The sequence below is a fragment of the Lepisma saccharinum genome, chromosome 28 (genome assembly GCF_977018435.1).
Source record: "Lepisma saccharinum chromosome 28, izLepSacc3.1, whole genome shotgun sequence".
Lineage (NCBI taxonomy): Eukaryota > Metazoa > Arthropoda > Insecta > Zygentoma > Lepismatidae > Lepisma > Lepisma saccharinum.
The window spans coordinates 33,803,276-33,819,100 of record NC_139256.1 but is presented as its reverse complement, the minus strand read 5'-3'; the positions used below and the strand labels follow the sequence as shown (position 1 = coordinate 33,819,100).

General features: G+C 39.9%; 1 protein-coding gene across 2 annotated transcripts in view; it reads left to right on the top strand.

The window, feature by feature from the left end:
* Nucleotides 1-15,825, top strand: part of arg (arginase) — a 72,962-nt gene that overhangs the window by 15,771 nt on the left and 41,366 nt on the right. Inside the window, exon 2 of one of the 2 annotated variants that reach the window (XM_083114180.1) lies at nucleotides 10,207-10,426. The exons of the other annotated variant lie outside the window; for it this stretch is intronic. Within the exon in view, the coding sequence (XP_082970306.1) occupies nucleotides 10,310-10,426 (117 nt within the window). The 5' untranslated portion in view covers nucleotides 10,207-10,309. The remainder of the gene's footprint in view (nucleotides 1-10,206; nucleotides 10,427-15,825) is intronic. 2 annotated transcript variants of the gene reach the window in all.

The following is a 15,825-nucleotide window of genomic DNA, read 5'->3' as shown; positions in this document are numbered from 1 at the left end:
CATTTGTCGGAAGGAGGAACAGAATGAAGCAAAATGTTATGCACGTCGGGTACCGAAACCTGCGTCAGTGATGGTATGGGGATGCATGACGGCATCTGGGGTTGGCCCACTACACGTCTGTGAGGGCATTGTGAATGCACACGACTATACACGCATACTGGAGCGGCATCTTCCCACAGTGCGAAGGCACCTGTTCCACAGGCGGCGTCTCATCTTTCAACACGACAATGCCAGGCCTCATACAGCGCGGCTGACAAGAGAATGGTTGACTCGCCATCACGTGCGAACTCTGCCATGGCTAGGGTGACCAGACGTCCTCTTTTATCCGGACATGTCCTCCTTTTTAGGTGTCTGTCCGGCGTCCGGGCGGATTTTTTAGAAATCTGTAAATGTCCTCCTTTTTTGGAAGCATCCAGTGGCGCAACCACAGGGGTCATTGCCCCCCCAACCTTGGCCAGAAATGAGTTATGAGTTCTGGTGGGGGGCAAACATTGAAGGCTAAGTGTTCCTGCAGGGAGCAATTACCGCCCACAACTTCAAATTTTATACAAATAAAAATACTTTTCGTAAAATTTTCTTGCTCGCTTCGCTCGCATTGCCTGCTTTTGTTAGTCTTCTCAAGTTTAGGAATGTAGTTAGGGGACGGCGGAAGTCGGCTCTGGGCGCCGAACGATGTAAATGAAAATAAGTTGTAAAATTGATTGATTGATTTGTGGTTGTAAGTCCATAGAAAGGCTAATCGGAACTACAGTTTAAAGTGGGATCCGAACCACTGTGCCATGTGCCTCCACCGGGTATCGAACCCAGGACCCCTTGATCACAAGGCTACGATGTTACCACTACACCATCGGGGAAGCACGAAAGTTGTAAAAGAGAGAATGCATGGGCGTCCCATGAAATTATTTGCGCCCTATTAAATCAATCAGTGGCGTAGCATGGGCATTTCGGGTGGGAACGTCAAGTACGAAGGAAGGGTCGGCCCTTTTTTGCTTAATAATTTACTTATGGAATCATTCGCCACAGGTATTGTTTATTTGCCTGAAGTCAGCTGGGTTTTCAATAAAACATCATCCATGCATGTTTTAGCTACAAAATGAGATGCCTCACTATGCAACAAATGTTTTGAACTCTGGTGTTTTATACTTTTCGGTATGACGCAAGTCATTAGAAAACCTACCTGAATCACAAGCGCCTCTGAACAACAGTAGACGTCATTGTTGTGGGCGATCCAATTACTGATTGATTTGGTTTATTTTACTTCGCTTTTCTACCACTTTTGGTTAATCGCGAATATAAGTGATGGTATTTATGAAGTTGATGAAGGGACACTCATAAAGAACACCCGTGCTAATGCCAGGATTCGAACCAGGGACCTCTGCTGTCTTGGCGCGCTGTGGAAAACACTCTGACATGGAGGTGGATGGATGATCCAACTATCGTACACTCTACTGACGTATCGGTGCCGATTATTAATTCAGACCACTGTTTATTGCATCTTGGAATGGTGATAAACATTTTAAAATAATTTTGTCCACAGACCATTCGATGTTAAGAGTTTTCAAATCAATGCTAAACATTTTCATTGACAGACACTAACGATAAAATAATAATAATAATAATAATAAAAATAATAGTTTTGCGAGTTAAGTGGTAGAGCAGGCACAGGCTGAACTTCTACCACGAGGACTTCACCAACTTATTTGACAAAAACTGTGTTGATCTTTTAGTTTTTAATACACATCGCTGTTCGTGCGATAAATTATACAATGAAATGGTCATTAAGAAATGGTATATTTGAGTTTGGTAAAGTTACGTCAGTCAATATTGCGTATTGTAGCATCACATAGCACAAGTAGCACGAGCGCGAAGAACCGGGTAGGAATTCTACCGCTCTCGTCTGCTTCAGAAGGCAGGAAGGGTCACATGAACCAATCACGTAGCCCTCTGCTCCATACGCTGGCGTACGGGAGAGCATTTGCGCGCGTGCTGTAGAGATCCAAGCCTGTCCAAGCTTTCCCTCCAGAAAGACAGCAAGGAATATAGAGTTCTTTACGTCGAACATGCCCGGCGTCCAGGCAGGAAAGGCATTGAAAAAAATGCTGGAACGAGTGTTGTTAGTGGAGCGTTGCAAGCGGATCGCGAAAAAAAGCTATTATAATGCCATGAAGGTCAAAACATATATGAAATTAGTCAAGATTTACTTTATATTTACAGCATTTACGTATTTTTGAAATTTAAATCAGGCAACGCCGGGCGTATGAGCGTACTATAACGCTACGCCACTCAAATCAATATTTATTTCAGCCTGCAAAAAAATTGGATCCAAAAATTTTCTTGCTCGCTTCGCTCAAAATTGTTCTCTGTAATGCATTGTAAATTACCAGATAGAGAAATAAGACTTGTCTTAATTGATGTTGTTATAAATACATGAACAATTGTTTTGAGGAAAGGGAGCGTGCACATTTGAGAGACAATTTATGTAATTTTTGCTGTTGTTTTTTTGTGAGATGGATGAATTGGTTGTGTAATGTATTTAAATAATATATGTTGTATATAATATGAATATGTACACAATTTAGTGTCCACATCGTTCCATGTTGCATAATGTGTAACATATATCGTGCATGAAAGTTATACATGTTAATGTAAAAAAGAATTATATTTGAAATTTATTTATCAAGCATTTTCTGTCTTTCAAAAATAGTTTGTGTGCTTGTTTTTCATTATTAATGTGAAATTGAACATGTTGAATAATTCAAATTGTTTGTTCGAACACAAATGCTTTAGCACCAACTTCTACCCCCCTTTTGCATAATTTACGTGGGTTATAACGTCTTTGATCATACTACTACTACTACTACTAATAATAATAATAATAATGTTGGTCCCGGGCTCGAATTCTGGCTTGGGCATGGATGTTTATGAGTGTGCATTCATCAATTTCATCTGATCACTCATTCCCATCTTGGCAAACTAGCCAAAAGTGGCGCAATAAGCGAAGTAAAATAAAGCAAATCAATAATAATAATAATAATGTTATTAACATTATTATTATTATTATTAGTAGTATTATAAAAATATTATTATTATAAAAATATTATTATTATTGGTACGTTTATCCTGGTATTTGCCCCCCCGACAAAAATTCGTGGTTGCGCCTCTGATAGCATCGATCATAGCACATGTGCTGCATCAAGAATGCTTCCACACATAACGATCATCATATCACTTGGGGCGCGTTAAGTATTCGAGCAATGCTCACCTAGCATCTGGGAGCTGAACACGATCATTTTCCCAACTGAGTCATTAGTGGGGGTGTGCGGGATCCAGAAAAGCCGGTACCGAGATAGGTATAAAAAGAATCTCAACTTCGGGGAATGATTTGCACACTTTTCAGGACCCCGAGCAGTCAGGAACCTTCAAATGGTCAATTCTAAAAGTAGTTAATTCTTGATGTTTTCTGCATTGTGTCTTGACACTTCTCGAAAATTGCTAAAAAAAAATAATAAAATAAAAGACAGTGACGTAAAATTCGTGATTTCCACAGCGTCGGGAAATTTTTAAACATTTCCAGTCCCGAAAATTTCCCGGCTTGATCCGGAAATCGCGATTCTCTCCCGTCCCGACCAAAAAAAGTTCTGTCCCGCCCACTCCTAGTCATTACATTAGTACGTATTATTCTAAGTCGTTGCTTCGCAATCTGAGACTTCTGAAACACGTGTAATCTGAGCAGTCCATTTTCGATTGATTGATATGGTTTATTTTAATTCGCTTTCCTGGCTCCTTTGGCTAATCGCAATGATGAGGATGAGCGATGATTTTGATGAAGGGACACTCACAAACAACACTCATGCTCAAGCTGGGATTCGAACGCGGGACCTCTGGCATTGTGGCGCGGTATGCTAACCACTCCGCCACAGAGGTCGGCCAGTTCATTTCAGAGTCAAATATACGCGATACAAAAACGCGTAGTGTGAATTTTTATTATTAAGTCATATTTATTTTTATGAAATAACGAAGCGAAAGTGTAAATTCATCAATGATCTAAGCAAGAATATATCCAGCTTTTAGAGGATGGAAAAAACGAATATGAGGTAAAGTGTAAGGTGGCTATCACTTTCCCCTCCTGTTGAAAGAGTGCAAACATGTTCGTGACATTAAAATCATATTTTCTGACACAATATAAACTACCTAAAATTTAAATTTGGTTTTTGGAAATAAGTTAAAGTGAAGCTTACTTGTAACATTTGCATTCACATATGGGGATATTGCATTCTAATATCCAAGAATTGGAAAAAATAGTAAAATTCTATGCTTCAAACTATACATATTTTTAGCTTTATAACCACTGATGCAACGCAGCAAGGGTGGTGATTGGAGGGGCATGAGGCTTGTCTACTCAGACCCGCTGGAGGCACATAGTGGTTCGGATCCCACGTTAAAGTGTAGGTCCAGTCCCAATTAGTCTATCTGTGCATAAAAGTGGACCTAAATAAAAAAAACTCGAGAAAGTAAATTGTACTTGCCCCTCAGTTTTGGCACTGAATCGCCGTTACTGGTTACCAGGTGAAAATGTCTCTTTCTCACTTCTTTTTTTTGGGGGGTTAACCATAGTCCGCTACCATCCTTCCTAGTGGGCTATGGATTAACTCACATTTAGAATTCTTTATTGTAATAATAATTGCGTATAATTTAATTTATAAATATTATTTTCTAAACCTACAATTATCGTGGCTGTTCAATAGTTCTGGTATAAGAAAATAAAGGAAATTTGAAAACATTTTTAATTTGCGAAACTCAGAACTATGCAGATACTTCTGACCAGTATCGACTATTGGGTGCGATAACTGGGGAAGTGGAGAGGGGTTATTTTCTCTTGGTAGACAAGCATTATGAGGCCATAGTACGGGAGCAAAATTGGCAGAAAGTCGGGGGCAACTGCCCCCAGGTCGCCCCAAATAGCCGACATTGATATATTGTTTGTTTGAATTGGTTTTAAGTCCACTTTATGCACAGAGAGGCTAATTGGGACTGGACCTACAGTTTAATGTGGGATCCGAACCACTATGTGCCTCCAGTCCTCCACCGGGACCTGAGTCGGCCTGGCCTCGCCTGATTTTCCGCTGTCGCTGTTTTACCTGCGTGGAATCTTCTCTGCCAGTGCTACCACAACGGGATCTGTTGCCTTTGAAATACAGTCAACTTCGACGTTGCCTGGTTCCTCTCAGCGTAGAGATGTTAATTATTGAAGATCCGGCACACACAAGAAATGTACTACGTAGAAATTTTCAGCGAAAAATGCATTAACATCTCTACGCTGGGAGGAACCAGGCAATGTCGAAGTCTACTGTGTTTCAAAGGCAACATATCCCGTTGCGGTAGCACTGGCAGAGACGATTCCACACAGGTAAAACAGCGACAGCGAGAAATCAGGTCGGCTCAGTAGCTCAGTGGTTAGAGAAATCGTACGGTATGCCAGAGACCCAGGTTCGAGTCCTGTTTGAGCCTGCATTTTTCGCTGGAACTTTCTACGTAGTACATCTCCTGTGTGTGCCTAATCTTCAATAATAATACCAACTCCTAACAACTTGTGGGATCATTTGTTGGTGTTTGACTAGTCGTACAACAGTTGCTTTGTGAGGTACAGCAGAAGCAGGATTTTTCTTGGCAAACCTCTTGCACACGAGTGTAAGAATGAGTAGTAAAATACTCTTCAGCAATGCACACGCGCTGCTCCAAAGAATACGCCATGCTGAATCAATTAAAAGAACAGGCATAGTAGCGTCGAAAGTGAGCGAAGAGAATTCAGTGTAACCAGAGGCAGACTAGGATTCTCTCAAGAGTCCAATTTCGGCACAAAATCTTGGTTTATGATTTTTCATTTAAATGTATAGCCAATACTTAGGCACATGTGGCGTGCGTCTGTTGATAATATTTCGACCTGCTAGCATTGCCATATATGTCCCAAAAATGGCACTTTTTCACTCAACCCATAAAATCGCCAATAAAAAATCCATCAAATGTTGCACATGACCAATATTGGTCGCAAATGACAGATTAACATGGCATCAGTCATCAGACATCTAATTATGACCCTTACATAATTTCTTACGTATTTTTCTCATTCAAAATTGCATCTCTGGAAAAACTTTAACGTTGCCTTCCGCCAGTTATTAATTTATCTAAATTTTCTGTATGGAGAAAACTGATAATTTTAAGCATTGAAAAATATCTCAATGGATGAGACTTTATAATGCAGAAAACCCGGTGTAAATATATCTTACGATTTTCATGATATACATTTTCAAAGTTTGGGTTGTGCAACTTTTGAAACACTCTGTATAAGAAGCTGAGCATCACGGTATTCAAAACATTGTTAAATCATTCGAGAAAAGAGGAAATGGGGTGTTGGGGACAAAGAGTAAGAAATTATTACTGACTCTCTGGAATGTTCACAACGTTGATTTAAAAAGAAAATAATTTGCTAACTTACGCTGTACTGCAATTTGAACTTAGAATTTTCAAAATTTCGTACATATTACAGCATAACATCACAGTCGCCAGGCTGAAATTTTTAGTCGCCATGGCGACCTAGCGACCGGAATTTTTCGAGCCCTGTATATAGGTATACAGAATATGGAAATTACAAATGTATGTTATTTTTTTAAAAAAAAACACAAGTGGTAGCAGCAGTAGTAATGTAATAATAATAATAATAATAATAATAATAATAATAATAATAATAATAGTTTCTTTGACTCTGCCACCCCCTGAGAAAAAATCCTGCGGCCATCCTTGTTCGAACCTACAAACTTTGGCTTCGTAGCGCGTTACGCTGATCAAATTATAAATACATGAATCATAATTCAGACATAGTACAGGGAGGTTATTGCAGCATGCCACCGCTTCAGCATCGGCCGCTTGCCGGCCCTATCATGCAACAGGTGCCGGCAAATTGCGTAACAGATAGCCCGTAACAGAAACCGCTTGTTTTGTAATGTTTCCACTTTTCACAATTACAGTTACAATTACAATTGAAATAAGCACGTACCTTGTCGCACGGATGCAGGAAAAGGTGTCCTCCCAAATACAAATATTTCTGGCACCTTATTTCTGACGTCTAATCTTAGATTAGTCATCGCTACTTTATTCTCAGTTGTCGCGACAGCGCCTGCAGCTTATCGGGGGTTGGGTGAGTTGTCAGCCGCGAGATGGCGCTTCATACTGCACGTGTCGGCAGTGATGCCAACCGTAGGGACATGTCCCTACGCATAGGGACTTTTCACTAAATGTCGCCCGCGTAGGAACGTAGGGACAGATTTTGCCAAATGAGGGAAAACGTAGGTACTTTTTTCAATCTTGGTGAATTACATTTTATGAATTAGTTTATCTGGATACTTTAGCGAGGAGGAGAAAAAAGAACTAACTAACAGATCTCCATCAGAATTTTGGAACATGTTATCGGTTACCAAAAACTTTCAAGGCAAGTTCCTTTTTGAAAACATTTCCACTCTCGCGAAAATAGTGCTAACATTGCCGCATTCTAACGCGGAAACGGAAAGAATATTTTCAATGTTAAGTGATACAAAAACAAAAAAGGGAAATAAAATGGGATCAAAATTGTTAAAGAATGCAGGAAATACAGCATCACCAACCAACATCTATCTCTTCACAGCAGCAGCATGTATGACTTCAAATAACATAATCAACAGTAAACGACTCAACGTTATTCATTAGGGGTGTGCTGGATTCTTTACTTTAAAAAGTCGTTAATTCTCGACGTTTTCTGCCTTGTAAGTTTCTGGAACTTATCGAAAGTTGTAAGTTTTTATTCTAGAAATGCAAAAACAATCACTTAAAGTGAAAATGACTTGTAAAATTCGAGATTTCCAGTGCTTCGGGAAATTTCGAACATTTCCCGTCCAGAAAATTTTCCGACTTGGTCGGGAAATTGCAAATTTTTCAGTCCCGAATGTCGGGATTTTAAAAAATTACCGTCCCGATCCCGTCCCGACCCAAAAAATTCTGTCCAGCACACCCCTATTATTCATTAAGGCAAGAATTTACAATACCGGACCCTTCTGTAATTTCTATGCTACGTCTTATACTCACGAAATAATTATTCGTGATTATTTATCTCAAGTTAACATGTTGGGGTGAGGGGGAAAAAATGTTCATTAACGTGTAGAAGTTGTAAAATAAGCTTTTCAATTCTCGCAATGATTCTCCGTATACAAGTATGGTAGCCATATTTGTTGATATGAACAAATTAAAATTAGTTACGCTGTCTACAGCGTTGCCACACTGTTGATTTCATACTTGGAGAGCATGGATCGTGTAAGAATGGCGGAAGAGAACAGTAAAAAAGTTGTTAATGTTGTACAGATTGTTAGGTGGAGTGTTCAGGAGGATGGCTGTGGGCTAATTAATAAACTTATGGATTTCAGTATATTGCCCAAAGAACGTGCTTACATGTGACAGCGACAATCACGATGTAGAAGAACTGATTTGATTACAGGTAAATTTGGCAACAGTACATCAATCATAAAATTGCAGGATACGAAAATAGCGTCTTCGATGATGAACGTTTGCCGTTAAAGTGCTACGAAAATAATATTTTTTATCGGTTCGTAATCACAATTACCGCAAAACCATTCAGGAATAGCCCCACTGACCATTCTCGGTAAGTTTAGGTTAAGTTAGGTTAGGCAAACATAGTTAAAATTTGGGCTCGAAAAAAACATGCACGGGTAGCCCAACAAACCATTGACGGATAGCCCCACGAACCATTCAGGTACGGTTAGGTTAGGTTAGGATAGGCAAACATAGTTAAAATTTGGGGTCGTAGTAATATCAGGAATGTATATTTCGTTTTTTAAGTATTGGAAACACAAAATCTTCCGGTAAATAATAAGCAATCGTGCCGATCGCGGACCACTCAATGTCACTTATTTTGCAATTTCTACACGTGACCCCCCAAATTTTAACTTCAAATTCGTGATTAGGAGGCCTCAATTAGTGAGTATGCGAAATATTACAAAAAATCGGGGAGAGGTCCTGTATTGTAAATTCGCTCCTTCATTAATTGTGGAAGCACCGAGCAGAAAGATTTGGTAAGTAAATGTGTATATTTTATCTTCTGTTTGCATGCTCATGAGGTGTTTTTTTTTTAGTCACTTTACTTGGCGTAGGGACATTTGGTCAGTTGTAGGGACATTTTGACTACGTCTGTAGGGACATTGCCGAAAAATGGTTAGCAACACTGTCGGCTACCAGACAGTGAGTCTACGCTCATTCATGTTCACTTCTGTTCGCGTTTATCAGTACGCGTTTTGTTTATACTGTGTTATTGAGTTGGTGTGCTAGTGCTTTATTGTGTGTTAATTGTTATTCATTCATTACTTATGTCGTTAAACAAATATAGTCTTGAACATAGAGTTTTTATGTACGATAATTACGTGAAAACGAATTCTTGCAGAAAAGTGGTCAGGGATTACGATAGACAGGATCTCTTGAACCTAAGAAACGTGTTGTATTGCTGTTGAAGGAAGTCATTTTCAACATCTCTTATAACACAGGAGGTTAGTGATCATCATTATTATTACTTTTAAATATCATTTTACGCTTTCGGTTTGCTTTATGCGCCGGGATGCTGTCTTCCCTTTCTGTCAACTGAGGATAAAGTAGCGATGTCTAATCTAAGATTTTCTGTCAGAAATAAGGTGCCGGAAATATTTGTATTTGGGAGGACACCTTTTCCTGCATCCGTGCGACAAGGTACGTGCTTATTTCAATTGTAATTGTAACTGTAATTGTGAAAAGTGGAAACATTACAAAACAAGCGGTTTCTGTTACGGGCTATCTGTTACGCAATTTGCCGGCACCTGTTGCATGATAGGGCCGGCAAACGGCCGATGCTGAAGCGGTGGCATGCTGCAATAACCTCCCTGTATGTAACATAACAGTGGCGGCGATTAGGGGTGGCGAGGGAGGCAGTTTTGGCACCTTGCCCCCCCCCCCGCCGGTTTTGGAACCCAATCGCCGCCACTGCTACACACATTGGAGGGAAAATTTTTGAATTGTATCACGCAAGAGATAAGCTTCGTTCCCTACATGGTTGACGGTTGATTATACTCCAGACTGTTAGTGTTATCGATCAGAACCTTTACCCTTTGACCGTTCGAGCACGACATTCTCCTATTCCAGATACGTCAAGTATTTTTCCGCTGTTCCAGACATGTTTATTGTAACTTATTGACACGGTGCACATTCGTCAGCATTCCAATAAGCCTGGTGAAGACTCCGCAACATGCTGCGTTCGCTGAAGAGGCTGGAAAGACGGTTGGAGTGTTGGGCGAAGCTAAGCAGAAGAAGCAAATGCACACAGCCTGTTGGTATACTCGGTACTCCCCTTTTTCTGGGTCAGGTTAGTGGGTTAGGTTACTTCACTGATCAATGTCTCATGTTTGTGTATTTGAACTACAATCTTTAGATACGTTAGGTCGTGTATTTTTACTATGCTTACAACAGTTATAGTGATGTGAATGAATTTACCAATCTTTGGAAAGTTAAGGCTGAATCACACGGAATCCAGTAGGAATGCCCTACTTGGCGTTGAACTAGCTACGTGTGGAAATCATGCCTACCGGACTGGCTGCTTAAATAGTTTTGACGATTAGGACATGTTCTAATTGCAACTGGCTTTCTGGGCTGGATTTCTGTGGAACAGCCAATCAGAGCGAAGTTTGCCCGTGTGAAGATAATCTGTGAGTTCTCCAAAAGAAAGTTTTTTCTGTGGTTTCCGAGTGTTGGTTGTTTGTTTTTCTTCGCTTCTCAATAAAAGCTGTGCATTCGTTTGATTGATTGATTGATTTGTTTTATTTTACTTCGCGGTTTGTGCCTCTTGGCTAATTTGCAAAGATGGAGATGAGTGATGAAATTGATGAATGGACATTTACAAACAACCATGCCCGAGCGGGATTCGAACCCGGGACCCCTGGTGTTGCAGCGCGATGTGCTAACCACTCAGCCACGGGGTCCGGCTGTGAATTTGTCATCAGTTCATTAATATTTAGGTATTTATGCAAAGCGATGAGATTTCTACGTGACAAATATAATTAGCCGATAATGAAAATCCTTATTATTACAAGTGTATTAAATGTTTGACATAATGTAATAAAATACAGAGCATTCCCTGACATTCGCTACGAGACTCGGCGGCAAGCGGCCCGGCATCATGGCTTGTCTTTCCCGGTGAAAGGGTCCGCGACAGTCGCTAGAGTCGGCTATTAATATTACAGTTTTCATATTGTGTACTAACCTTGACTACAGAAGGTGTTGAGAATGATGTCCCTCTGCTGCAACACATTCCTGGCATCTCCGAAGGAAATTGGCATTTACACGTGCAAGTTCGTCTACTGTAATTCTCCCGATTTCTGGTACACTTCTCAACTTCTTATTTGACCGCCCCGAAAGAATTCTAAGTCCGAAAATCGTAAACTTAGCAACATTGCACTTCAGCGCCAGCTGAGAGTAGCCAACTTTGAGTTCGTCATTCAACTAGACGAAAAACGCTGCGGTGAAAGGATTCCAATTTCGCACATTCCATGAACTTATAAACTATCAATCGCTAATATAATACACACTGAAACTGAAATAGTAAATTGAAATAAGAATAAGAATGAGAATTGTGCGAAATTGTAACAATTCTGCGTGCTCGACTTGATATCACATAGGTTTGAAACACTGAACAGGGGTTTTCTCCACCTGGAGTAAATCGCCATCAAGTTTGAGTAGAAAGAGGCAAATTTCTGAGGAGTTTATGCGACATTTTATTTACAATGCCCTGCACAATATCGAACAGATCTAAAAGAAATCATTTATTTCACGACTTGTGGAGAAAACATGCTGGAACACAGGAAGATCGATTTTATCATAAACATCTACGTGTTTGTAAGGGAATGTTGTCATTAAGTTAACGTAGAGCAGTTGGTTAGACGCTGGTATCCATATTTTTCAACATACTTGAAAGGTCGCGGGTTCAAATCCCACCCTCTATTTTTTTTTGTGTGTGTGTGTGTGTGTGTGTGTGTGTGTGTGTGTGTGTGTGTGTGTGTGTGTGTGTGTGTGTGTGTGTGTGTGTGTGTGTGTGTGTGTGTGTGTGTGTGTGTGTGTGTGTGTGTGTGTGTGTGCGCGCGCTAAACAGAGACAATTGATATTTCAACACTGTAAAATATCCGATGCACACTTCAAGGGATGTCTCTTCTGCACATTTTCTCCCTAAGAAGGTTAATGCTTATTCAGTTGCTTGCCAGGATTTAAGGTTAAAACTTTTTGTATTTTAGCTATTCGTCATAAGCTGAGTTAACACACATTATGACTAATTTACATATAATATATATGCATTCAGGATGCTGTAGGTAATGGTATTAATCCTGGGTTCGAATCCTGGTCAGGCATGGGTGTTCTTTGTAAGTGTTCCTTCATCAATTTCATCATCCCACCACCCATTCTCATCTTCGCGATGAACCAAAAACGTCACAAAGGCGAAGTAAATTAAACCAAATCATCAATCAAGTAATGGAATTTAAGATAAGTATTGTGTACGCTCTTCACTCCACAACTAAAATATTAATTATTTCAAAATACTAACACACAAACACACACAATTATAATAGGAAATAATCCACTACATTGATGTATTGAATTTTTGTAACGAACGGGAGAGTTTAATGTATTCAATTCGCTAAGATTGGTTATGTGATGTCGTTTATTTAGTAATGACTGTTCTTGTTCCCCTCACTTCGATCTTCCAATGCATCTAAATCTAATAATAAATCCCCAATAAACGTAAGTAAATACCTTTTGCGACCGAGGCCGATGCGATAAAAATCTACTAATAACTATTTATATATTACGTGACATCTAATAAATGCAAAACTTGAGAATGATCATTAATTCGGCACTGCTTTATATCCAAAATACTTGTCTAATTTCAACAAAATAATACTGTTATTTCAACAGAAAGTATATCTAACGAACTTTCCACCAAATTCGCAATATTCAAAACAGCCACCCTCAAACTTGCTTATACGTTACTTGATTCTGCCATTCCACGTGGCACGTGATTCAGTAATATAATTGAAATGGTTTCCGAAAATTCTAAACGCTTCATCATTACTGCCACCTCCTGATATACACAGAGAGATCATCCAAGAACAGTATATATATATATTTTACGTCCGATGCCATACTCCTTCCGAAAATAAAATTCGGCAGCATGAGGAATCGCAGTTACGACCACGCTTGCCAGTGGTAACAAGCACGTTATCCGTCATCCCTTCAATCCCTGAAGATAAAAGAGCTCTCGAAACCTCGGAAGCCTATCCAGAAATAACCTCGTTGATATCCCGGTAAATCCTCTTCATCAAAGTTCGCATGAGTTTAGGCAAAATTTGAGCTAAAATACACTGCAAAATACCGGGCATTTGTGTAGAGAGGAACTTATCCACAATCTGTGGCAAAGAAATGTTTGGAGCACTGGCAGGTGGTTGTTGCCGCAACCATGTTAGGAAACTTTTTGTCTATTTCCTTGTAGAACAGTTGGTAAGACGTGTATTTTTTTTATCTAAAATGAAAGATCACAGGTTCAAATCCTAGCCGCTCAATTTCTTTTCTGTTGAAGTGAACACAGAAGTACGATATTTACTGAATACAAAAAATTTGAAATAATTAACCTTGAATATAACAGATTACTCTATGAAAAACAAATCGCATGATTACAACTCTAGAGTTTCAAGAGTATTCCTTACGCATACTTTCATTCGACTTCTTGTGTATATTTCTATAATAACATGAGGTTTTATATAAAGCAATGTGTCCCTAAAACTGTTTATTGTTCAATTTCCAACATGAACATTGAAACTTGAATGTTTCGGTGATGTTGCATTAAGACCCGAAGGAATCAATTTTATGAGTGGAATAGATTTATTATGTGAATAAATATGATGTTGCAATTATTGTTTTGGGGAGAAGATCGTTTAATTATTGTTTTTATTGTTTTTTTTGTGGACGAAAAAATTGTGACAAAAACTTTACTAAGTATTACATAAAAAAAAACGTGAAAGCTGAGCCGGGTTTGAACCAATACCTCAAAGAGAAAAGATGAACGTAAGAAGATGTATGCTTGTCTGAAACGTTACAACTACGCTACAGATGTTCCGAACGTGTGTGCGTGTTTAGTAATACCAAATACTTTTACACATGGATGTAAAGAGCACTCGTTGTAGCACATTTGTCATAATTATTCTTTATTTATTTGTTAAATGAAAGTAATGTAATTGTAAATAATGGTTAAATTTATTTTATTATTCTTGACATCCTTTTCTGGTATGAATTCGTACGAAACTTTTCATGGCTGAATGTAATTGGAAGTCGTCTTTGAACCAACTGCAGCATCACGTGATTAACTATACCAATAGAAGACCTTATTTCCTTTGAACTACGCTCTAAACAGAGGCATGCAACATTTCTTTCTTCAACCTCGCGAAGAATGGAGCACTACAACAAATCCACAAGAGAAAGAGTGATCGGTTTGATCGAGGGAGCTGGATTGTCACCTGGTTTAGCTGGCGAGCAGTATGGCGTTCCAGCACGGACAGCAAGGAGGTGGTGGGCTCGATACGAAGAAACTGGTGAGGCATCACGGAAAAGACGCGAGAGCTGGGGCCGTGTTTCGACACCAGTGCAAGACGATCGGCTGATAGCGGAGTGTGAAGCCAATCCATTCCAGTCAGCCACTCAACTCAAAGCAAGGGCCGATTTTCCTGGTTGCCCACAGACAGTTCGGCGGAGGCTGGCTGCTTCTGGTTTACGGGCACGAAGGGCAGCAAAGAAGGAGGTCTTGACGGATGCACACAGAACTGATAGGCTAGCATTTGCTGAAGAAAATATTGATAGGATTTGGGATAGAGTAATCTTCTCAGACGAGAAAGTATTTTCTACTGCAAATGATGGTCCGGTTCTGGTCTACCGGCGTCAAGGACAACGATTTGATCCCCATTTTTTTGCTAACTCACGTCGGCGTGGACGCGTGAGCGTGCCTGTCTGGGGTTGGATATCTCTCGGTGGCGGAGGTGACCTACACCGCATAGAAGGACGTCTCAACGGGATACAATATGTGCACATTTTGGAGCATGTTATGGTTCCTGGCGTGCGAGCTTTGTATCCCGAGGGAAATATTGACTTCCAGCAAGACCACTCCTCCATCCATGATTCAGCCATCGTTCAGCGTTGGTTTTCTGAACGAAACGACATACATCTAATTGACTGGCCACCCATGGGATGCGACATCAACCCAATTGAAAATATGTGGGCCGAGGTCGTTCGATGTTTGAAAGAAAGCTGGCCCGATCCACCACCTCGCAGAAGTGATGAACTATTTGACCACGTCAACAATGCCTGGAATGAAGTGTGCACTTCGCACAGGTATATTCGACATCTTGTGCAATCCGTTCCTCGACGCCTGAGACATGTCATAGATGCAGGTGGCTACTGGACAAGATATTAAATAAATGTTCAATTTTCCCAAACAGTCCTTTTCAGGACTAACAAATTTTAAAAAAAATACACTCGTGTAAGAAATAATTTGGAACCTTTCATATATTATTGTCTTACAGGCCTCAATATAAATAAAAATATCCAGATGAAGTGAGGCTCGAACCCTAATCAAAGACACAAGTGGAACTGGAAATGGGTGCCTTTACCGGATGTGCCACAAAGCTACAACAGAATGAACTCCACAGCTAATACAATATCTTAATTTTT